Source organism: Candoia aspera, chromosome 1 (assembly GCF_035149785.1).
Source record: "Candoia aspera isolate rCanAsp1 chromosome 1, rCanAsp1.hap2, whole genome shotgun sequence".
NCBI classification, from domain to species: Eukaryota; Metazoa; Chordata; class Lepidosauria; order Squamata; family Boidae; genus Candoia; species Candoia aspera.
The window spans coordinates 216,092,893-216,118,289 of record NC_086153.1 but is presented as its reverse complement, the minus strand read 5'-3'; the positions used below and the strand labels follow the sequence as shown (position 1 = coordinate 216,118,289).

The window sequence follows — 25,397 nt, the reverse complement described above, 5'->3', positions numbered from 1 at the left end:
ACCTGAGATGCCCCTTTCACCTTTAGGACCTTGTGTTCCTGGTGGTCCTGGTTTAAGATAATAAAAAAGAAACAAGTGTTTGATGAAACATCTAGATAACTAGTGTTTTTTTAAAAGAAGATTCATAAATGAATGCAAAAACAGGACAGAATGGAGTTATAAATGAACAAAATAAATACATATATACCTAACATGGATCAGAAGGAGATTATCTGTCCTACTTGTGTGTCACAATTCTCAAGTCATAACGCTTGCAAGAGTTCTCATAGACCAGTGGTTCTCAAACATTTTGTTCTGGGGACCTTTTTTTAAAAAAAAAAAAATTAAATTGTAAAAAATGATTGAGGAGCCCTAAGAGCTTTGGTTTGTGTGGATTATATATATCAATATTTACTGTATCAGAAATTAAAACTGATAAATTTTAAAATATTTATTTATTTAACTTCATGGACCCCCTGAAAGGGTCTTGGGCTTTTTAGAAAGGATTTTTGCTTGACATTCTCTTCTAACAGCATTGCTACTGCCACAATAGGTGAATTTTTCCCCAAGTGTCTAACAGCAAAATTGGAGAACCAGCACTGGAGAACCTTTGCAATGGCTTTTCATTAAAGGTCTACCAAACAAGGCATATGGGGTAAGCCAGTAGCTTCAATAAAAAGGAATTTATGGAGAGTGGGTTGAGAGCAGGGCATCTGTCATGAATGCTTTTTAGCAATACTTGCCTATAAATAATTAAAATATTATAAATCCATATTCTGCCAAAGCAAAACATAAAGATCACACGCATTTGATTATATGTATGTGCAAAATATTGATACTGGTTTTTCCAATTTACCTCTATCTCCTTTGCTACCCTTTTGCCCTTGATCACCTTTCTGTCCTGGTTGGCCTGAAAGAAGAAAGAGGAAGTACAGGTTAGAAACTCCTTGGAAATTAATGTGTCAGCAGACTAAAAAAGAAGAGACTTGTGGCTCTTTCAGCTTCCAGGTGCGTCATGGCTGACTGAAGATGTCTCTGCGAACAGTGGAGATGACGACCATGGTGAAGAATGAGGGACCGGCAAGTAGAGCAGTCTTTTGGAACCTCTCCGGAGAAGGAGAGGATGGGAGATCACCCACGAATGCTCTGAATGGCAGCTCCTCATGAGGGGATAGTAGAACAGCAGTGCCCCATGGGATTAAGTGCCAGGAGACAAGGGAGACAACATCTTGCTCTCAGCGGTGGTGGACACTAAGCCAGCTACCCTTACTTTCTAACCACCTTCGAAAATGATCTATTTAACTATCTCATGGATATTAGAGACCGTCAAAATGCTGAGTTTAATTTGACCCCTGATGAGTTTTACCTTCTTTCTTCAATACAAGGAATTTTAAAAAATAGAGACTTAAGAGCCTAAAAACAATATATAACTGGCAAAAAGCCGAAAAAGGGGGAAGATTTTGATTTAAGAAAGTTATAAACAGACTAGGACACCAGAGGAATTTGGAACATTTGTACTTTTGCTGTAAGATTTGAAAAACAAGTACATAATTAAATAATGTACCCGTGGGAAATGACTGAAATGGAACTAAGTCCATATTAGGAATTGAGGTTCTTTGAATGTTGCAAATGGACACTAAAGGGGACTAAAGAACCAGACAGAAAGAAAAAAAAAAAGGGGGGGGGGAGTGCATCTATCAACATTTAAACTAAGGTTTTAAAATGCCAATTCTGGTATAATTTTTGAGATAAAGATTTCTTTGAAAAATGGACTGAGATATTAATAGCTAATATCTTAGAAAGCATACAGATTCCAATGTTTAAACCTTTAGAAGATGCTAAGGAAGATTTTAAAAAGCAACTTATACCTGACACAGATATAATAGAACTTGTAAGTATGGAATATAATAAAACCCAGATTACTAAAATCGAAATACAAAAGACAAATCAAGAAAAGGACTTGGACAAGGAGCAGTTGCGACCAGAAATCCAGGATGGTGCCTCTTTACTGGATTTACAAAGTAGGTTGGTAAAGGATCTGAAGAACCTTTTGGAATGCCAAAGATTGATAAAAGATCAGATCCTGCAACACCACTGGAATGAATTAAGGCCAAGATTGTGAAGTGCAAAAAGGAGGAGTATAAAGCTGGACTACTTGATCAGGGATAAATTATCTGTTTGATATTTCTGGTAGCTTCTCATAGACTTTGTGCTGAACCAGGACTGAGAAGATGAAGATTTCTGGACTGCATATAGATATGAGTTAGGTTATTTTAAGAAGAGTTTTTTGTTTGTAGTTTTAAAAGAGGGTGAAGAGTTATTTGGTTAGCTTGTGCTCACGTGATGAAGGTTGGAAGCCACTTCTTTATTATTGTCTTTGTTTCTTTTCCCTTTTTCTTTTTTCTTGCTTTCTCTTGTACTTCTTAAACTTCTTTCTTACTTTTCTTTAATGTTTTAGTTTAGTTTGTATTTGTTTTTACTATGTTTATTAAAAACTTCAAGAAAATTATTACAAAACAAACCGACAAACATGCTATTTGCATACCTGGAAGCTTACTTGCTGCTCCTTTCTCCCCTTGTTCGCCCTTTGGACCCTGAACTCCTGGTGGACCCAAGTCTCCAGCAACCCCTGTTAAGCAAGTGAAAGGGTGTGATAGACCAAATGTGAAGGAATAGTTGTATATTGTGGACAAAGGAAGGTGTGCAAAGAATCATCCTTTTAACTTGGTAGGAAAAGATTACTTCAGATAATAGAATAGCTTTCCTGGCCTTGTGCTCTCCAAATATTCTGAGCTACAACTCCTAGAATTCACAACCACTGTGGCTAAAGACCATGCCAACATTAGTGATGTAAACTGGGGCTTCTGGAAATTGTAGTTCAAGAGATAAATAGGCTACTGTGTTATGGTAGGCTGCAGTAGATCGTTTTGCTCTGTAGATTTGCATCTTGAGGGCATCTCCTGTTGTAAGCAGCTTTACATTAAAAGGAACTGTAGAGAATGGCCACCATATTCTGCCTCATCTTTTGCTGATTCACATCACTATGAGTTGTGTCTTGCTGATGTCAGTAAGAACAGATTTTGCCTGCAAATCTATAATGTAGAACAGTTTTTAGATGTCAGGCTCTGCCTGAGACCCAATAAAAACACAGACGCTAGAGTAGACTTAGGTTCTGGTTTTATTTGGGAATAGGATGCATGCCCTTAGAAAGCTGAGAGTGAGGGGAGCGCGCCGGAACGGGATTTAAATAGCCCGCGCCGGTCAGCGCTCCACCCCACCTTACCCCAGGTGCGCCCCACGAGTCCCAACAGTTCGTCCTTGCCAGGTGAGAGGTCGTCCAGCCCCCTGCGCCCCGGGCATCGCCTCGATCGCCTTCCTGTGCGGTGATGATCCATTGCCGGGCGATCAGGCTTCTAATTCCTCGAAAGCCCGGGCGCGCCCTTCCGAACCTCGCCTGTTCGGTTGTTATTCAATTTCATGTCAGTTTCCTTTTATTGTTGCTTCCTGGGCTGCCGGACTCGGTCGTTACATAGTTTCCTTAAACCCCTTACTTCTTTTTGTGTTTTTCTATTGCCCTTGCCTTATCAGCTCAGGACCCATATCCCTGTATTGTCATGCGAGCCGTTGCAATGTCACAAACATCACAACGGCAATCATGACATTAGAATGGATAAGGCCACAGAGATTCAAAATTCATTTTTACCATTAGAGAGAAACCCAGTTCATTGACTAGGTGGAAGGCAAAAACCCCTTGATAAATTGAAAATTGTTCATCAGGCAAAAAGAACTGATCAGTGTAGGGGAGGGAAACCACTTGCCTGCAAATACACTTTTAAAATATCCAGTCTGGTGCCAATAGGCAAGCAGTAGTATACTTCTTTTTTTAGGGTAATTACATCTAACAATTTCAGATTTGTTTATGTTATGTTCTCAGGAGTCAAATTATTTCTAGTAAAATTTCTCAGGAGCTCTCATTTTATTGTTATTTTCTCAGATGTAAGTCCTATTGACCTCTGCATGCCTTACTGCCTAGTAAGCATGCTTCTCTATGCAGTGCAATCCCAGGGATTTTCACTCAAAAATAAGCTCTGTTAAGTTCAGCAAAACTTACTCCCAGGAAGTGGTTCAGAGAATTGTGCTCCTAAACACATATATGTAGGAGTAAATCCTATTGAGTATAAGGAGATTGACTTCTGGTAAATATATATGTAGGTTTATAGTGTTGGAGAATGTATGTGTCAGGCTATAGGTGATAAGAAGGGCATTTCAATTGCATTGACACAACATCATTTACCTTTATCTCCTTGTCGTCCAGAAAAACCTTGAGGACCCTGCGGACCTGAAAGAAAAAATAATATTTCCTTGTCTATGGATGCTTGCCTGAGTGTCTTTCCTTAAGTGAAAAGAGGTTCATGTTGTGTAATGAACATGACATATGAAATGATACATTATACAGAAAATAGGAGAATACACCTTTGAAGCTTATGCATGAAAGAGAGGTTGCAAGGATATTTTTAGGGATGGGAAAAACTACCAAGTGGATTATAGTACTAGAATGTCAAATGTAGCATGGATACCTTGAGTGGAAGACTAATGAAAAAAAAAATTAAAGTCATCATGGGGATTGGTGGGGAAAAAACAATAAAAAATCAATTATTGAAAAGTCATAAGCAGTGTTTATAAGGCTGGCTGGGAAATTCTGCGAGTTGAAGTCCACACATCTTAAAGTTGCCAGAGTTGAGAAACACTGGTAATAAAGCAGAAACCAAAGGACAGCAGATGACATTTGTATAAGTTATACCAATGTTAAGTATATTCTATACATATACTGTATACATACATACATATCTAGAAAGAAAGAAAAATGCCCACTTAGGGGAGATTTCCCCAACCTAGGTGTGCTACATTTCTGTTGACTCAATCCTCAGCAATGGCTGAGGGTGGTCTGGAGAAATCTACACCTCTGGTGAGCACCCAGGTTGGGGAAGGCTGTCCTAAGGAGCAGAGATGGGTAAAGTTGAGCACTATGTAAGTGGTATTCCATCCATCACACACAGCCAGTTTGGTGTAGTGGTTAAGGCACTGGGCTAGAAACCAAGAGACTGTGACTTCTATTCCTGGCTTAGGCACAAAGCCAGCTGGGTGATCTTGGGCTAGTCACTCTCTCTCAGCCCTAGGAAGCAGGCAAGGACAAACCACTTCAAAAAAAACCCTGCCAAGAAAACTGCAGGGACTTGTCCAGGCTGTCACTATGAGTCCACACTGACTTGAAGGCACTCAATAATAATTGCTTCCTTCCATCCACCCATCCACCCACCCTCAGGATCAGATTTTGAGGGGATGTGTGGGCTGCAGGGAGAGATAGTAGAACCTGCCCAGTGCCCATCACCTGACAGAAGTAATTAAGTCTCTGAAAGCAATCATTTTGATGCCACCATTCTAAAGCAGGATAAAAACATTTGTTAAATTTTGAGGTAAACCTGCTTGGAATTCTCCAGTTCATTCACTTGGGCTTCATATATATGTGAGTGGAACCAAAACCATTATGGCTTAAGGCCTCAAAGAATGAGAGTATTAAGAAAGTTACTTGATCCAATCATGGGCAAGGGGTGTAATATTACATATCTCATGAGGCCATCACACAAATAACAAAAATATGTAATGTACAGTATGCCATTTGGCACAAGTGACATCATTGTGGCTTCCAACTGATATCTAGGGCACCAAAGATAAACTTGCATCTCTGAGCTTTCTAATGTCATAGTGGTGGAAACGAGAAGAAGAAAGTAGTCTTTTCTTCCTATAGATAGTAAGCTAGAGGGAACAGTTCAAGAGCATCAGTCTTCTATCAGGGAAAAGCATAGTAGGGACAATCAGAAGAACAAAGAGTCCATTGCTTGCTATCTCTACTCCTATTGCCCCTAGAGATCAGTAGGATAACAGTTTGAATACATATTGACAGCATTCTGAGGAATGAATTCATGGAGCAGAACAAGCTTGTTTAGACCACTTCCATCACAGTTAGAATATCTGCCTGGCTTTTTTTCTTAGCCTTTCAGAAGCAAGGCATAGAACTGACTCTCATGATACCCTAAGCCACAGTATGCTTAAGTCTAATGTGAAGTAGGGACCCAGGTTATAAATCAATGGGTTTGTTTGTTTGTTTATTTATATTTATTAAATTTCTCTGCTGCCCACCTCGTGCACAATGACTCTGGGTGGCTTACACAGAATAAAAATAAATATAAAAGCATATAAATACAAATACAAATATAGAATATAAAATATACTGTAAAATATAAAATTCAAGATGGGAAATAAGATATTATTCTAGCACCCCCATGAGGTCAACCACCCCCATGAATAGCTGTTGCCCCTCCCATCCCAGGCCAGGTGGCATAATCATGTTTTTACTCCCTTCTGAAAGGCCAGGAGAGGGGGCCTGCCTTACCCCAGGGGGAAGCTTGTTCCAGAGGGCGGGTGCCATGGCAGAGAAGGCCCTCCTTCTGGACCCTGCCAATTGGCAATCCCTCATGGACAGGGTCCATAACATGCCCTCTCTGCCTGACCAGGTGGGACGGGTCAATGTAATGGGGGTGAGGCGGTCCTTCAGGTAACCCAGTCCCATGCCATGTAGGGCTTTAAAGGTGATAACCAACACCTTGAATTGGACCTGGAAGCAAACTGGCACCCAATGCAGCTCCCGCAGCAAAGGTGTTATATGTGCCCTCCTTGGGGTTCCTGAGACTGCTTGCACGGCCGCATTTTGCACCAGCTGTAGCTTCTGGATACTCTTCAAGGGAAGCCATAGCCTATATAACCATGGCTTGTAGTAATTTTACTGATCTCACCTATAGTCCTATGTTGTTCACCTGGCTGTGGTGTCTATTACTCTATGGCTAAACTCCCCTTTGAGTCCCAAGACACAGGGACAAGCGGAATGAATGATCTCAAACTGCCACAAGACCTCCACTGTTCCCAGTTCTATTTCACCCCCCATGGCAGGTAAAATGTGAAATGTAGGCTTTCCCCCACTCCATGTGTGGTAACCCTCTTCTCAGTTAGACCACCATGTTTTCTGATTTCCCTTGCCCCCTTCCCCCCGCCATTAATAAAGAAAGCAGGAAGTGCCAACTAGTCAGGCAGTGTAAAGATTGCTAAGATTTTACTGTAAACTGCCCAGAGTTGGTCTTTGAGTGAGATGGGCCGTGATGAAATTCGAAACATAAAAATAAATAAATAAATAAATGCCAGTAAGTGAGTAAGTAAGTAAGTAAGTAAGTAAGTAAGTAAGTAAGTAAGTAAGAAAGAAAGAAAGAAAGAAAGAAAGAAAGAAAGAAAGAAAGAAAGAAAGAATGAAAGAAAGAAAGGGAGCTGCCAAAATATGCTGACTATGGTTTGTTTGTTGCCTGAGGAGTAGTTGCTGGATGAATCTTGAGTTATACTAGTTCATCATATGTTCCCACTATTTACTTTTGAAAATAGTAAATGTCACATAAAGGTTGAAAGTTCATGGAAGACTTGACTATTGTCCCGTGATCTAAATATGGTACACAGAGGGAAGATAGCGCTTGGTTGCTTTCACCCACCTTGCTGACCGTGTTCTCCCTTCTCTCCCTTCTGTCCTGGAGCACCAGTAAGTCCTCTTGGGCCCATGACTCCTCTTTCACCAACTTCTCCTTTTGGTCCTGGTGAGCCTGTTTAGCAGGTTAGAACACATTAAGCCTGAAGGCAGAAGTTTTCTCATTTGTATAGTTCCTGATTTGTTTTTAGTTGCAGCAGCATCATAACAGTACTACTACTACTACTACTACTACTAATGTGCTTCATATCTGCTACACTGAGGACAATCACATTGCCAGTCAATTAACTCTTTTTACTAATGATGAAGCTGTATGTTTTGTTTCTGGGTCAACAGGCACTTGGGATCATTTGTCATGTGAATGATGAATTAAGACAACTTTTCTCAATCTGGTGTCTCTACATGATTTAGAATGTAACCTCCACAACTCACAACTAGAATGACCAACTAGCTGGAGAATTATGAGAAATGAAGCCCATCTACCCATTTAGAAGGCACTGTATTGACAAAGATGGTGCTAATTTATGCCACAGAAGTGTTTTTTAACATCAGGCTTTAACAATGACAACACACCTAATTTGCAACTTTTTTTGAAGATACTACCAGGTTCACTGCTGGGAACTCTAGAGGGAGTTGATTTTTGGTTTTAGCTTGGTTGGGTTGGGATGAAGGAGTGATCACAGTGTGGAATAGGGGAATAAGTCACTTGGCAAGTGGGGGGGGGGCTTATAAATAAGCTAAATAAAATAAATACAATGTGTTGGGGGGAGTTTTAAGGTAGTTGGAAAGTGTGGAATTAAATGGGGATGGATGGCAGGTCCTGCCAAGCCCAAAAGGTTTGCCATCAAAGACAAAAAGGAAAAAGGAAATGAAATTGCAAGTTTGGGAGCAAAATGGAGACAGAGGATCCACTCTGGTGGACAAACAGAGAATGGACAGTTTAGCACTGGACAGTGAAAAGAGTGGTGTGAAGCCCTGCATTACTAGGGCTACTGGGGATGAGCTGCCAGCATGGTGACCACTATTGGAAACAGGTCATTGGGAGTGGGTAAGAGCCAAAGACCATGGAGAGCGCTGGATGTTGTTTATAAAGGAAGATTGGAGCCGTGATGGTAATGAGCAAGCTCTGCCAGAATCAGTACAGCAAGATAATGAAGGTCAGAGGGGAGACACTGCTAAACTAGATGACAATAGATAGGGCCACTAGTGGGGCTTAAGAGGCGCCACCAGTCAGTGGTTGCTGCCAGCTGAGAGGCACCAGGTGCTCCAGGTCTACCATGATGTGGCTGCAGCTGTCAGACTGGAAGGGAAGGATGATTGTAGGTAAGGCTCTAGCTCCATGGATACAAGGCAGGGATTGGAAGAAGATTCCATCTTACACTGAGAGTATGGGGGGTGGGGAGGCCCACTTTCCAAGGGCCCTAGTGAGAGTTAGGGATGAGGGTGGGGGCCTTAGTTTCAGGGTTTGGATGGTATAAGAAAGTTGCTGGTGAATGTACCTGTGAGAATAGCAGGAGTAATATTCTGGACTGGGCGGTATATTTTAGAATGTTTGTGAAGATGGCAGCTCCAATCAGGATTGTGTGTGGGAGGCAGGGTCAGAAGCCTGAGGGGGGTAGTAGTGTTGGGGAGAGCATATCCATGCTGACCAGTACAGGGAGGTCAGGCAGGAGAAACTGAACCGGCACCTTTCCAGGAATAGGAGGACTAGTAATTTCTTGCTGGTCCCTACTTCTGTCCCACTGGCCTCTTCCTGGATTCAGAGGGCCAGATGGTTGAATGCCATAGCCTCAGCCTGCTGCTGGATAATTCCACAGATAGTAAGACTGCATCCATCCACAGTCTTGTAGTGGATGAACTCAATCATGCCTGGGCTTCTGAATATCACAGTTGGACTGGTGTTGGAGTTAAGAAAAAGGTTAACTAATGTTTAAATATGTGTTTGGTGCTCAAATAATAGGTCAGTTATGTTTCAAGTACACATCTCAAGATATGTGAAGGCCAATTTAATATAAATTGTATGTTCTATAATTTTGCTGTTTAATTTAGCCAAAACTCTAGCTTACAGGGGATAAGGGGAGACCAAGAGGGGAAATCAACTTCACAGTATCCCTAATCAGCAAAGTGCACATGTGTATCTGAATCACACAGTGTTTATTCTTCCCTGATAAAGCTTACCTTAAGCACTGCTGTTGTAATCAGAGACAGAAAGATAATAAAATGGTCACAAAATATTAGGATATTAAAATGTACAGTAATTAGGTATTACTGATTTCAGCTACAAACATCTAGAAGTTGACAGATGGCAGCAAAGAAATGTAAGAAAACCCCAGCTCTTGGCTGCCATCTAGCGATCCCCCAGTTCTACAACCCAAATCTGGTAGCCTTAAGCTTGACAATCTGTTTCCTGAGGCCAAGCTCAGGCAACAAAAACAGTATCACATGTTTCTGGTGGGCAGCCATGCTACATTGATGCACGGATTCTGTTTCATCCCCAGACTGCAATTTACACAGCCCCAACCCTCTGTTTTCTGTACCAGAAAGTACCAGCCATGCAAAACAACTGATATAGCAAAGAGAATCAGGCCAGTTTATCATTCATCTCTTTCTCTTGTCACAGCACCAGCAGGATTGCATTCCACTAAGAATAACTAGGAAGAAAAGATTTCTCTCACTTCAAAATGATAAATGCTGTTGACAACTCATCTTACCGAGAAATCCCCTCTCTCCCATCTGTCCTTTCATTCCAGGTTCACCTTGTGGTCCAGCAGGCCCAAGATCCCCTTTTGAACCCTTTTCACCATTTAGTCCAGTTAAACCTGATATAAAAGAGATGTGCACATTTAATAATTCTCTGTAATTGAGCCAATTGTACTAAGTATTCAACATTGAGTACAAGAGATGTAACCTTATTGCCATTTATGCTACAGTAGTAGTCTCGGGGCTGATTCACTCTTTATGATAAATTATGACCTGCTTTGGCTTGTTGTCATAGTGCCTGGCTTTCCACAAAATGCTAAGCCATAAATTATGGCTTAATAAACCATAATGGCTGTGTTTAGACCAAAAGCAAACCTAATTTTGGCTTAGTATGATGTATGGAACTAGAAGAGCCTGGTTCATACAATACTCTAGGCAAAAATGTGACTGTAGTTTGCAGATCAGTGTGTTATTTGAATTAAGCCCTTGCAGCTAGTTTATGGTCCAGTGTGCTGAACAAACCCAGGGAACTGGGTTAATTCAATGCAGTATGATTAAGTAAACCTGGGCTACAATGGAGTAGACAACTTTTTGGTGCCACATTTACCATTTTCCATGAGGATGGAAAGCTGCAGTGGATAAGGCAATGATGCATATTGGATGGAGCCATGTCATGCACCTGGACAGGCCTGGATTTACTGATTTTTTTAATGTTTGGAGTGAATTTGGGCTTCTTTCCATTGTTTTGAAAATTATCTTAAATTTAACATTGGGTTTTACATTACATTTTTTGCATATTTTTCTTGCCTAAAATGACAGGAAACCATGACTTGATGAGTTCTAACTATAATTGAGGAATTCCAGGGGTACCTCAAGGGGAATTGGGGCTGCTCAAGTTGCACATCCCTCAGTTAGCATGTTATGAATTTGGAACTAATCTAATATATAATAATTTGAAGAATTATGGCAACTGGTCATATAATCTCATCAGAAACTTTATCACCCCACCCTCCCCAAATTTGAATGGTGTAAATTGGGAAAGTGGGTTTCTTTGCAGTGATGGTCATACAAACATGAATTAGAACAAGCTGTCTGTTCCTTTGAAATATGTGTTACATCCTGACTATACTGGGAAAGAAAAAGAGATAATTGTTCAGCTTTTGTAGCTGGTGCAAAACCACACACACATACACAATACAAATATAATAATAATAATAATAATAATGTGGCTAAATTGTCTTAATTTCATTAGATGAGGACTGCCTCAAAATGGCCTTGCTGGTTTTATTTCAGCCTTAACACTGGAAAATGGAAAAATGGAGTTGCTCAAGTTACCTGCATTCAGAGCAACCTTTCCACACCTTGGCATGGTCTATAAACAGAATTGTTTGAGGATATAGTCCAAGGACATGTGGGGATCCAAGGCTGAAAAGGCCAGATTAGACATTTGGAGGATGGAACTCATAACCTTGGAAACTAAAAAGGACTTCCAAGTTCAGAGACATCTCTGATTAGAAATAGATCTGGGGATGAAGGGCAGTCCAAAACGTTTTGTTCTACAGACTGGAGTAGAACATGGTACCTATGCATGGTACCCAAGTGTCATGATCACCGTTGTGATGCTTGTGACATCGCAACGGCTCACATAACAATACAGGGAAATGGGTACCGGGCGGATTAAGGGAAAAGGCAACTAGCTAACAAAAGAGAGCAACAGGTGCTGGCAACAAAGTATCAACTCTAGCCAGAGGCAGAGAGAGATACAATGTTGCAAAGAAGGTAATTGACAAGACCAGACCACAAGGCGCGCCTGAGCTGTCAAAAGATTACGAACCTGATCGCCCGGCAATGAACCATCACCGGCCAGGAAAACAGTCAAGAAAACGCCCGAGGCACAGGAGGGGCTCCACGACCCCTCACCTACCGGCAATAGAACCAACGGGGCTCGGGGCGCACCCGGAGTAAGAAGGGGTGGAGCACTGACCGGCGCAGGCTATTTAAATCCCGTTCCGGCGTGCTCCACTCACTCTCAGCTTTTCTAAGGGCATGCATCCTATACTCAAATAAAACCAGAACCTAAGCCTACACTAGCGTCTGTGTTTTTACTGGGTAGCAGGCAGAGCCTGACATAAAGCTGAGAGTCACCAAACCAAAATCGCCAAGCTCCACCAGATGAAAATTTTTCCGCGGGAGAGACAAACTGGTGAAAACCGGAACCGGGGACAGCGATGGAGCCAGCACTTCACACCAGAGGCGTGAAGGATGGCCCGCAAGAGGCAGAGGCGACCCGACAGTGGCTGGAGGCAGCGTACCTGAAAGGGGACATGGACACCCTCCCTGCCCACACCGCACCCCAGTTCCAGACCTGGAGCTCCAACCCAGATGGGAGAACTCCGACAGAAGACGAAGTCGGGACCAGCAACTCCTCGCTTGGGCCGGCGGAGCAGGACCCTGGACGGGAACACCCTACTCCACCTGGAGGCTCCGCTACCCCCAAACGCCCGAGCAGGAAGGCACAAGACTATGTACCGGACAGCATCTGGCAGCACCGACGTCGGATGACCAGGGCATGCCAGACAGGGTCACGGCCCTGGAAGCCAGGGTACAATATCTTGAGCACCTGCTCCTGTCCCCGACATCGGCAGATGAGGACACGACCCTGAAAGCCAAGGTACGAGACCTGGAACATATGCTCCAGTCCCTAGCAACAATCATCAGCGAGCGCTCCAAGACTGAGGCGGCACAGGGGGCAAGAGGGGATCGGGGCAACATACCCACCCCACCAACAACCCCGAGCGGAAGGGGCCAAGCACGAGACTCTGTCGCAGGGATTCGCGGCCCCAGGCCAGTGGGAGCCATCCCTCACTACCCACAGGTAGGGGACCCGCAAATTGGGAGGTTCGCCAAAGACTTCCCCGTACAATTTGACGGGAACCCTACAAAACTGTCCTTCTTTCTAACAAATGCGAGGGACTACATGGCCCAATACGGCCATTGCTTCAACACAGAAGCCGCTAAAATCTCGGCGGTGGCCACCAAGCTCCAAGACAGGGCTGCAGACTGGTACGTGCAGATATCCGAGTCCGGAGCCCCAGCCTTGGCCGATTTCCATGACTTCCTCGCCAAGTCGAAGCATTACTTTGAGGACCCCCTGGCGAAAGAAAGGGCCAAGTGCACACTTCAAGCGCTACGCCAGGGAAGAAAACCGGTGGCCGACTACGCCCTCGAGTTCAAGGTCCTCGCAGGCAAAATCACGGAATGGTCTGAGGCCACCCTGATCGACATGTTCAAGCGTGGCCTCAACCGGGAGGTGCTTCAATGGGCACTCTACAGGGATGACCCAGCCTCCCTTCATGGGTGGATTTGCCTAGCTGGAAAAGTGGAGCATGCTCAGCGCACATTCCTGCTTGCAACCGCAGATGACAAAATCCTGCCCAGCACAAGAGGACCAGTCCCACAGTCAGGCCCAATCTGGCACGCAGACCAACAACGGAGGCTTGCCTGTGGGCAGTGTACCAGGTGCGGGAAAACGGGCCACCGAGTGGCGGACTGTTTCACAAACAGAACAACGGATCGCCCGCCCAGACCCACACCGAAGACGCCGCACAAGCCATCCAACCCCCCCAGACGGCTGACAGGAGCATTAGCAACCCCAGACGAGGACGCGGACGCCTACCTCGCAGGGGACGTGATCGACGCCCAAGAACAGCCGGCGGAAAATGCTCCCCACCTGCTCTAAGCAGCGCCACTGGGCAGGTGGTGAAGAAGGGGCGCAACAACCCCAGGGTGAGTGACGATTGCTCCATCCTGGCAGGGACAATTGAACTCTCTTACGGCCCTAGAGCCATTGCAGCTGAAGCTATGGTGGATTTTGGGTGCTCCAGAAATCTGATCCACCCGGACATTGTCGCCGCACTAAAACTGCCTTGTTTCCCCCTCCCTAAACCGCTGGTGTTCCATCAACTAGACGGTTCTACAGTGGGGGGGAGACCAGCCACCCAGAGGACCGGAATGGTTACCCTGACAACAGGCACCCACAAGGAATCAATAAACTTTGTGGTGACCCAGATAGGGAAACCCATAATAGTGCTGGGGATCCCCTGGCTAGCACGCAACAACCCACACATAGACTGGAGGACACGCTCCATCAAGTTCAAAGATGGGGTCTACCAGGCACCGACACCAGACAAACCATCTGCTCCGACGGTGGGGAGGGCAGAAGTCGTCGACCACACCCACGACCCCCCCCCCCGAAGGACTGCCGGAGCAATAGGCAGACTTTGCAGATGTCTTCGGAGAAGAGGAGGCGGACCAATTACCCCCCCCACCGCAAGATGGACTGCACAATTGAACTGCTCCCAGATGTCCCATTACCCAAGCCCAAGATCTACCCCATGACCCAGAGAGAATTAGTGGTGCTGCGGGAATTCTTGGATAAAAACCTCTCCAGGGGCTTCATAGAACCAGCAAACTCGCCAGTTGGAGTACCCGTCCTATTTTGGGAAAAGAAGGACGGCACCCTGAGACTATGCACCGATTACCGCGGATTAAATTCCGCTTCCCTATCCAACAAATACCCCCTACCCCTTGTAAAGGACATGCTAGCACACCTGTCAAAGGGAAGGGTATTTTCCAAACTCGACCTCCACGAGGCGTATTACAGAATCCGCATCAGGGAGGGGGATGAGTGGAAAACGGCATTCAACTGCCCCTTGGGCTCCTTCCAATACAAGGTACTGCCATTCAGTCTTGCGGGGGCCCTGGGGGTCTTCATGCAACTCATCAACGAGGTACTGCATGAATACCTATTCAAGGGCGTACTGGTTTACCTGGATGATGTCCTCATCTACACGAGGATGCAGAGGGAACACGAGAGGTTGGTGAGGCAAGTCCTCACTAAGCTACGGAAAGCCAAACTCTACGCTAAGCTGTCCAAGTGCGAATTTCACAAATCGCGCTTGGACTACCTAGGGTACAGAATCTCTGACAAAGGCATAGAAATGGACCCCGCGAATGTCCAGGCCATTTTGAGCCGTGAACGCCCATGCACCAGGAGCCAGCTTCAAAGCTTCCTCGGGTTCGCGAATTTCTATAGGTCCTTCGCGAGGGGGTTCGTGGAAATCGCCCTACCCTTAACAGATTTGCTCAAGACCAAGGGCATTGGGGAGATGCGCAAGGTAAAAAACCTGGGGGCCGTACTTAATTGGACTCCTGCCTGTCAAACTGCGTTTGACAGGCTAAAAGTGCTGTTCACAGCGGAGCCAATCCTAGCTCACTCGGACCCCGAACGACCTTTTGTGGTGCAGGTGGACGCCTCTGACTTCTCAATAGGCACCATCCTGCTGCAAAAGAATTCCAAAGGAATCCTGAAGCCATGCACCTACCTCTCGAGGAAATTCTCGGAGACAGAGAGGCGGTGGCACGTATGGGAAAAGGAAGCGTTTGCAGTTAAAGCAGCACTGGAGGCTTGGCGTCACCTTTTGGAAGGGACAACTTGCCCGTTTGAGGTCTGGACAGACCACCGCAACCTCGAGGCACTCTGTACGCCCCGGTGCCTCAGTCCCAAGCAAATACGATGGGCTCAGTTCTTCAGCCAGTTCAACTTCCAGCTGAAGTTCATACCAGGCAAAAAGAACTTCCTGGCAGACGCACTCTCCCGACTACCCCAGGATGCGGAGCCTATCTCCGACATTGTAGGGATGGTGCTTTCTGATTCCCAGCTGGGTATGGCAGTGGTCACCGGGGTTGCACTCGGGGACAGCCTGCCCCCCCTCACAAACAACTACGATGCAACCCATCCCTAGACACAGGCAACCTCTAATACCAGGGGGGCTACGGGCAGATTTCATAACGGCATTGAAATCTGACCCCTGGCTCCTTGGCAACCCCAACAAGGTCACCATGGACCAGGACCTCGCATGGGTGGAGGGAAGGCTATATGTACCCAACTCACAATGGCAGGCGATCCTCAACAGATCTCATGACAGCAAAGAGGCTGGTCACTTCATGTTCCTGAAAACCCTACACCTGACTCGGAGACAGTTTTGGTGGCCCTCACTGAGGAAGGACGTCAAGACATATGTGGCGTCCTGCCCAGTGTGCGCTATGGCCAAGCGACTGGCTGGCAAACCCCAGAGGCTACTGCAACCCGTAGCTGAACCCTCCCGCCCTTGGGATGAAATCTCAATGGACTTCATAGTCGACTTACCGCCCAGCCAAAAGAAAACGGTCATTTGGGTGATAAAAGACTACTTTTCAAAACAAGCGCATTTCATCCCCTGCGCCTCGATCCCGTCAACCCAACAGCTGGCGAAACTGTTCCTAGTCCACGTGTACCACCTACACAGATGCCCCTCCTGCTTGGTGACCGATAGGGGCACACAATTTACCTCGAGGTTTTGGCGGGCTTTTTTGAAACTGATAGGTACCCAGCAAGCCCTGTCAACCTCCTGGCATCCCCAGATGGATGGATCCACAGAGATCCTTAATGCCACATTGGAGCAATTCCTCCACTCCTACATAAACTATCACCAAGATGACTGGGTAGACCTCCTCCCGTTTGCAGAGGTCACATACAACAACGCGATACACCAAAGCACCGGAAAAACCCCCTTTGGGGTGGTGTCAGGTCGGGAGTTCGTCCCCATCCCTGAACTACCTCAGCCTCTGTCCCCAACAGTGATCACCTGTGATTGGGGTGAGAAAATCGCAGATTCCTGGCCGGTCATCAAGGACACGCTTAAAGAGGCACAAACAGCATACAAATCACAAGCGGACAAACACCGGCACCAGCAACCAACATTTCAGGTGGAGGACATGGTCTATCTATTCACCAGATTCATAAAATCGCCGCAACCGTCGAAGAAGCTGGCCCCCAAGTTTATTGGACCATTCCAGGTGACACAAATAGTGAACCCAGTCACGGTGCGCTTGGACCTGCCCCATAATCTAAAGAGACTGCACCCGGTATTTCACTGCAGCTTACTCAAGCCGGCAAGTGATCCCTCCCGGTGGCACCCATGCATGCCCCCCCCCCCCCCAGTGATGATAGACGGGCAGCAACACTTCGAAGTAAAGGAGGTGCTTGACTCCTGCAAGCAGCGGGGCTCCCTCCAATACCTCGTAAAGTGGAAACACTTTCCACACCCTGAGTGGGTCGCTGCCTGTGACGTTCAGGCTCCCGACCTGATCCGCACCTTCCACACCGCCTACCCCTCCAAACCCGTGGCTTAACCTTCCCGAAGGGGGGCAGTATGTCATGATCACCGTTACGATGCTTGTGACATCACAACGGCTCACATAACAATACAGGGAAATGGGTACCAGGCGGATTAAGGGAAAAGGCAACTAGCTAACAAAAGAGAGCAACAGGTGCTGGCAACAAAGTATCGACTCTAGCCGGAGGCAGGGAAGAGAGAGATACAATGTTGCAAAGAAGGTAATTGACAAGACCAGACCACGAGGTGCACCCGAGCTGTCAAAAAGATTACGAACCTGATCGCCCGGCAATGAACCATCACCGGCCGGGAAAACAGTCAAGGAAACGCCCGAGACACAGGAGGGGCTCCACGACCCCTCACCTACCGGCAACGGAACCAACGGGGCTCAGGGCGCACCCGGAGTAAGAAGGAGTGGAGCGCTGACTGGCGCGGGCTATTTAAATCCCGTTCCGGTGCGCTCCACTCACTCTCAGCTTTTCTAAGGGCATGCATCCTATACTCAAATAAAACCAGAACTTAAGCCTACACTAGTGTCTGTGTGTTTACTGGGTAGCAGGCAGAGCCTGACACCAAGACTTACCAATGTTTCCCCCAGGCCCCAGGTGAGAAGACCCTGAAAGCCCCTATCCTAATTCCTGGTTGTAAATTACAGTTATAATAAATTAAATAACTAACAATGTGCTCCTTTTTACAAGATGAAAGCTAGGCTCCTCTTTCACCCTCATCTGATTCCTGTCTTGCTTTGGAACATCTCTGAATTTCAGTCCACAACTGGAACAAATGCTGGACTGGACATCTCTGGTCTAACCAGTGAAGTTGTCAAGGACCTACACAAAAGAAGTGATATTTAAGGGTTTCCTGGGAGGATTACTTTAAGGGAAGCCACCAGCTTGAAATAGGCTACCTGCTACACCTTGTTCTCCTTTTGTCCCTTTTGGTCCCATGGCTCCTGTAACCAAAATATAGAGATGAGAAAAATAAATGTAAAACAAGAATTGGCAAGGAAATTAAACTTTACTTGAATTTCAGCATCCAATTATGTTATTACCTGTTTCACCTTTCTCTCCTGGGGGCCCAGGATATCCCCTTATTCCTGGAACTCCTAAAACATAAACAGCATACATTAAAATGCAATCCTATCATATGTATATGCTAAGGATTAAGTATCATTGAGCTCAGTAGGATTTACATTTTAGCAGAAACACATAGTTTGCGTTTTATGCATCGTGATGAGCCATGCTTTTGCTTAGTCATGTTTTGTGTTATCTGCTACAATTAACTGCACTCATATACAGTAAAGTGCTATGGTATAAACCATGGTTCAGCAACCATAGTGGCTGCATTTACCTAATTGGTTAGACCAAAGCCAAACAAACCACCTTTGGCTTGGTGCATTGGGTAAACTTGGAGTAATTTACTGAGTAAACATTTTTAGCATTTCATTGCATGGTTCGAATCCTCATACATTTATTGAGGAGCAAGTCATAGAATGTAGAAGAATTTGAGACTGCATGTGTCTGGAAGTCAAGCCCATTGCCTAAATGGAGCTTCTTTACAAGAAAACTCATTTAACAGTCCAAGCGGGTGCTCTGCAGGTATGATGAGCCTCCAATCACCAGAACTCCTAGCCAGCAAAGCTGTGATGTGCTAGCTGGGGCATTGTAGTCCTAATACATGTGAACAGTATTAGTTTTGGGGAGGCTGATGTATAGAATTAGTATGCATAGGCACATATAGACTGACTGCATATCAGTAAAGATATGTAGATGCATAAGCAAGCATTCTGAACACTGCAGAGAAGAAAGTTGGAGAGTGGGATTGTGGTAGAAAAGTAGAGAGATAAGAAATGCATCAAACGTTCGCCTTTTTCCTTTTTTTTAAAGGAAGATGATTCCTGGACTTCACTTATAGTGTGAGTTTAGTCCTCACTGTCAGCACTATAGAACATCAGCAAGCTGAAAATGCCATGGTCTTCAGAGGGATTGGAAGTATGTGCCATTACTGGAAAAACATTAGAAATACATTTCAGATAGTGTGGGGAGAGAAGAATTTCAAACCACCTCAGTTTTGTGATCTGAGATAAACCATAGATGGGCAAAGTTTAAGAGAGATTTTGAATTCTGGTTTAGAAGTGATATATGATGTTAGGTTTCCTTTTCAGATTCATCAGTGGAAAATATAAAAACCTTTGGCCAAAGCCTGGGAAAAGAGACAAAGAAGTTTTCCTTCCTTATTATTTCAAGGTCTGAGGGGTGGCTCCATCTACCCTCCTTTGATTTTGGAACAAACAGCAGAATTTACTTCATTCTTTTACTATGGTGGGCCCTCTTACCCACACAGAGGACTTGCTATAATGCACAGTACCACATACACAGTACCACATACCACATTACAGCACAGTACCACATATACTAAGACAAAGAGGACTTGCTGTAATGCACAATACCACATACACTGGTATATAGTAGTCTATATTAGGCAATAACGGGTTCCAATGATAGTTCATTAATCTCTTCCCATCACTCCAGAAGACCAATATAGTGTTTATTCTCTCCCCCAATGCCTGCTTTGTAGTCTAATAAAAGCATAGATATTCTTCCTGACTCTCTCATGAGGCATCCTCTTCCTGCAAAAAGTACCAAAGATGTAAGAGTGCTTGAGTGCCTGAGGTGGGCTTGTGGCCTGAGCATCAAGACCTAGCGTGATGTCTTTCAGGAGGAAGCTCAGGAACAGCCAAAGGAAATTAAATGGTTCATGTGGATTGGATAACACTCCTCTTGACTTCACCGCATACAGGCTCAGACTGCAGTTGGGGAATTACCAGTTTCTCCTTTTGGTCCAGAAAATCCTGTCCCTGAAAAAAAAAAAAGTGGGGGGAACCCACTTGGTTTAAAAATCAGAATTTCAGTAATATCACCACCTCACCCTCAGCCCTCTGCTTGAAGATGGGGTTGTGGTTTTAATTGCTTACCATTTGTCCCTGGCTCTCCTTTGATTCCTCTTAAACCAATGTCTCCTTTTTCACCTTTATCTCCTGAAAGATGCCCCAAATGTGAGTTTATTGCAGTTGTTATATTATATTCTTGCCATAAATGATTCAAGCTCAAGTCTTGAATCACCCAGTTTAATAAAAATCACATATTGGCCACCTATTTTGGTGGCCATTTCATTCAACACTGTTTGCACACCAGCATTGAAAGAGATCTTCATTATTTTAATGAATTTCAAGAGGTCAGATCTGACTTCCTAATTATGTTTGCAGTTTGCAATGACAATCCATGGTGCAGTTCAGGCATCATGAGTTCAGCTTAGGAAGCCATTTTGTTAGGTCAGGACTAAGCCACATGACCATTCCTGACATCGTATCCTATTTTTTATTTTATTTTATTTTATTATTTTATTTTTATCCCTTTTCAGGAAGACACCCAAGGAAGGGGAACATGAAGTATATAGGCACTTAGCTTATTAATGAATTAAAGTTGTTACATTTGAACTGGGGTCAGTGCTCTAAATTCAAAATTGAAAACATAGTCTTTATTACCTTGGTCACCTTTTCTTCCTGGAATTCCTCTTTCTCCTTTGGAACCTGAATATGAGGAAAAGAAGATCTTTATTTTCATGATGTTCTTCAAAGTTGCTGTTAAAATATAACACACACATACAAACACACACACTCATAAATCAGCAGCAGAAATCAGCCTAAAAGGCCAACTAAAACTATATGCTAATATAATTGGCACATGAGTTCATTTGTAGAAGTACAGTATTTTCATGGCTGGAGAGGTAAATTACAGGTAAAATTCAGAGAACATATGTTTTAGGATGAAGGGAATTTATTGTCATTGCCCCTGATCTTCCTCCGTGTATTCATTTGCCAGAATATCTGAAGAGCCTACCTGTACACAAATTGTCCGCTCTTGGACTTTGTATGCGTAATCATGGGATCCATCTATTCAAGACTCCAGCTATCCAACCCCGCCTATTTGCATCAGGGATAAATGAATCTGTCACTTCTGATTACTTTCTGCATCTAATATTTTCATTCCTTACGTTTGTTTCAGCCTATTCCTGCATCAAGCTGCTATTCTCTCTCTTTTTCAATCTGCATGGAAATTCACATGCATTTTCTTGCACATTTCTCCCAGAATATACATTTTACCTAATAGAGATATTTTTGGAAGCTGAATTTCCTTAATATGATTTCTTGAGTTTTCTTAATTAGCCTTTTTAAAAATATATTATTTTCATTTCCATTATTTCCATTGACCTACACATTTTAGAACTCATTTCATTTTTTAAAAACTTGCATGTATGTCCTAGCACTGCAAATGAGATAACGTGTCAACCAAGATAAGATGTATGTCCTAGCACTGCAAATGAGATAACGTGTCAACCAAGATTCTCCTGCTTCCTTTACAAATAGTTTGCAAGTACAGATTCTTGCTGACTTTTGTGGATATAAAAGTCCACCAGTGGTGCTCAGCAGGCACACATTCCCACACATCTCTGTTGAATGAGACAAATACATGAACAGTTTAGTAAGCATCCTTCGAATGAATGCTGTAGAAGTTTGGACCAGCTGGTCTTGCATACATCGCTTGCTAGAACTGAGATATGCATGGCATTTGCTTGTTTGCGGAATATCATGTAATTTCAGTCACTGTTGAGCCACCTTCAGATATTTTACAGGAATTAGGTTGGAGCAATAAATGAAAGAATACAAAGTGATTAGTAGGTCATACTGTATTTACCCACCAGGAGGTCCTGGAATTCCTTGAGACTTATTGCTTTTAATTTGGTCTGAAAAAGATATTGACATCTGTTGGAAATAGCATAAGTCTGTAACTAAAATCCATCAATTTTCACATACTTGTTAAACAAGCCACACAGCTACTCCAGATGCAAACCACATCCCCATTTTAACATTTCTTTGGTTACATTATCAATACCTGGAGTCTTACAATTTTTCAACATTCCCATAGTGTTTATGACCTTCTTTTCCTCATTTTTTTTTCTTGGATACAGTATAGTACTAACATTTACTGCATTTATTTCAATTCCACTCTTTGAAATAGCAGTATCATTCCCATGCAAAGTATAAACTACATGACCAGATAAGCTAATTCTACTTTATTGCAAAGCTACTTTAACAGAACCTTGCAAGTCTGAAAGTACAAATCTCCCACCATCTCCTTTACAGCCCAAGAAACTAGGGAGGATCCCTTCTGAGCCTCTTGCCCCACCCGCTATCCTGTTGTGGACTATGCTGTCTCTTATCTGACCATTCCCTAGGCATCCCCATCTCTCAAGGTCTTTCCCACAAAACATTACAACATCACAGCACCTACACCAAAATAAAAGCACCAGGTTGGATCCCTCCCACCTTTCCTTCCTTCCTTCCTTCCTTCCTTCCTTTCCGTTCCTCTACAGAGTATCATAATATACACAGAGACAGGTGCAACATGATCAGCAACAGTGGACACATACTTTTTTTCTTCTCTGGGTCATCTTCAGCTTAAATTGGAGTGTTGGAAAGCTCTTGATCAGAAACCTTTGAGATTAGGATAACTATACATTTGCTTCACAGGAAAAAAAAGTCTACCCAGAATTTGTCTTTAATGGCTTAATGGAGCAAATATAACTTTTTATATCAAAGCTCTTGCCCATAAACTCTTGCAAGGGAGCAAAGGAAAGACCATGAGCAGAAACGACCCCTGAAGTATAAATGTTTGAACAAAGAGATCCATTCCACTTTGTATACAGCATTCAAAATACTTAAGATATGCAGTAGGATGATGGGCAAAACAAACAAAAAATGCATTCAGATGAAGTGAAGCTAGGATGTACCTGTAATGTTGGCCATTTCCCATTGTAGATGTTGGTTGCTCAGCTTGATTACATGGATTTCTTCTTTTAAATTGTGGATCCAGTTTTCTTGCCCTGTCTGAACACTGGTTCCAAAAAAGTTCTCATTCTCCATGGTGGCATTGGCAGGATGATTCACCAGTCTTGCTATTGAATGAATGCCTTCTTTCATGTTATTTATAATTCTGTGCATCCTATAGACTGAGAAAAGTTGAACAGAAAGTAATTAAATAGCCAAAGTACCAGATGTGATAACTTTCTAAGTTAATTTTCATTTCTCTTGATAGCCCTGGGAGAAAGTAAAATTAGGTGACGAACTTCCCTGTTTTAACAAACCAAGTCTCCTACTGTCTTGTCAGGAAGCCATACTCTAATGTCTTAAATGTACAATTGACAGCCATTTACTGCAACTGTTATACTCTGTTCTCTTGAAGTTGTAGAAATAATCACGTTTTGTGAAAAGTATCACCAGGGTATATCCCTGAACCCCATACTTGGCCAACTCACTGATCTATCACTATTACTAATGTCACATAAAACACACTAAAGCAACTATTGTAGCAGGAACCTACTGACTCTTCTCTATGATATGAAAGATGAAGAACAATTCAGATTCAATTAGCACCTTGCCCTTTCAATATTCCCATCATTATTAACTACTTTGCTTTAGTTCTTTGAAGGAAATACATTGCTTTATAGAATATCATTTGATCTGAGGTTTGCTTTAAAAATAGGAATAGTGGTATTGTCAAAGCAAGAGAACATTAACTGTGGACTGCATATGATGCCATCCTCTTTGGATGTGACACTGGCAGGGGCTACATTCATTGGGATACGTGTTCTCTAATGTTTCTTCAAAGAAACTGAATAGACCTGGAAGATTTTCCAATCTAGTAATCACTGCAGTGTTAGAAGACAACCTGTACCTGTGATTGGTTCAGCCCCACCAGAAGAAACCTTCTTTAAATGCAATGTAACTCTAACACTAAAAGCTTGTTTCACATTCTAGTATATGTTCTCTACATTGAAAAGAAGTAGGGTGATGTCTGAAGGATGATGATTACAAGAACATGGCCAATGATTTGTTTACCCAATACACCAGCATTGCCAGCCTCAAAGGTATGCAGATGCTCATATAGGAGGCACATTTGTTGTCAGCCATATGCCCATCATTGGATTATTTCATATAGTACCAACACTGATATGAGAATGGCCACAAGGCCGTGTCTTCTTCTACCTGCGGCATCCAGTACAAACATTCCTGGCCTCAGCTGTGAACCATTAAGTCCTAAGAAATCAAGTGATGCAGATGTGGAATGGAACTGATCCATAGCCAGGAAACTAAGAACATTTACAATCCCCCAAATCCAATTTGCTGCTTTTAACCTTTTCAGCCCCATGAGGACCTTTAACCTTAACCTACAATCCCCATATTTACTGTCTTTCTCTCTGTGTCTCCTTCCCTCTCTCTCTCTCTCTCTCTGTGCATGTATCATCCATTTTTCTGTGTGATTTTCCCATCTCCTTTCTCCCTATCTTTTTCCTACGCACTAATGTCCCACTTCCTTTTTGTTCTCTCTCTCTTTTTTAATGTAAGGTTAAAAGAAAAATGGAGAAAAACTTTTTATGTGGTCTCTAGGAGTAGAAAAAGACTTAATGGCACATAATCAATCAATCAATAAATCAAAAGAAAAGTAGTGGTACCACATTTTCTATCCAGGTGTACCCCACTAATTGGTCACAAGTCACCAGCTAAAGGCTCAGGGGATGCTTGGAATAAAGTGGTATTTTTAGCTTTTAGCTTCTCCTGTCCCCAGAGTACTTCTGCAGTTTAATCTGGACTACAGAATGATTTCCTATTGTTGTTGTTTTTAAAGTCACTATCATCTGGCAAGATAAAAAGTGTTGTAAAGGTCTACCCAGATTGTTATGAGGATACTCAGGATGACTAATCTGTCTCATGTGTGGCTGAAGACAAACGCATCTGGAAAACAGTTTGGGAAGCAAAAGGTCTGAAGGTCATTTATTGAATGCTGGGAAATCATCTTTGG

At 43.6% G+C, this 25,397-nt stretch overlaps 1 protein-coding gene across 1 annotated transcript; it reads right to left on the bottom strand.

The window, feature by feature from the left end:
• MARCO (macrophage receptor with collagenous structure) lies at positions 1–23,479 on the bottom strand (the record flags this gene model as incomplete). The annotated part of the gene is made up of 13 exons (XM_063308438.1): positions 23,329–23,479; positions 22,237–22,281; positions 21,023–21,067; positions 20,453–20,515; positions 20,303–20,335; positions 18,530–18,583; positions 18,386–18,430; positions 10,273–10,380; positions 7,569–7,676; positions 4,274–4,318; positions 2,525–2,608; positions 836–889; positions 1–47 (listed from the first exon to the last, which is right to left on the bottom strand). Coding segments are annotated over exons 1-13 (864 nt in total), but the record flags the coding sequence as incomplete, so codon positions are not given.
• Between the last annotated feature and the right edge of the window lie 1,918 nt (positions 23,480–25,397).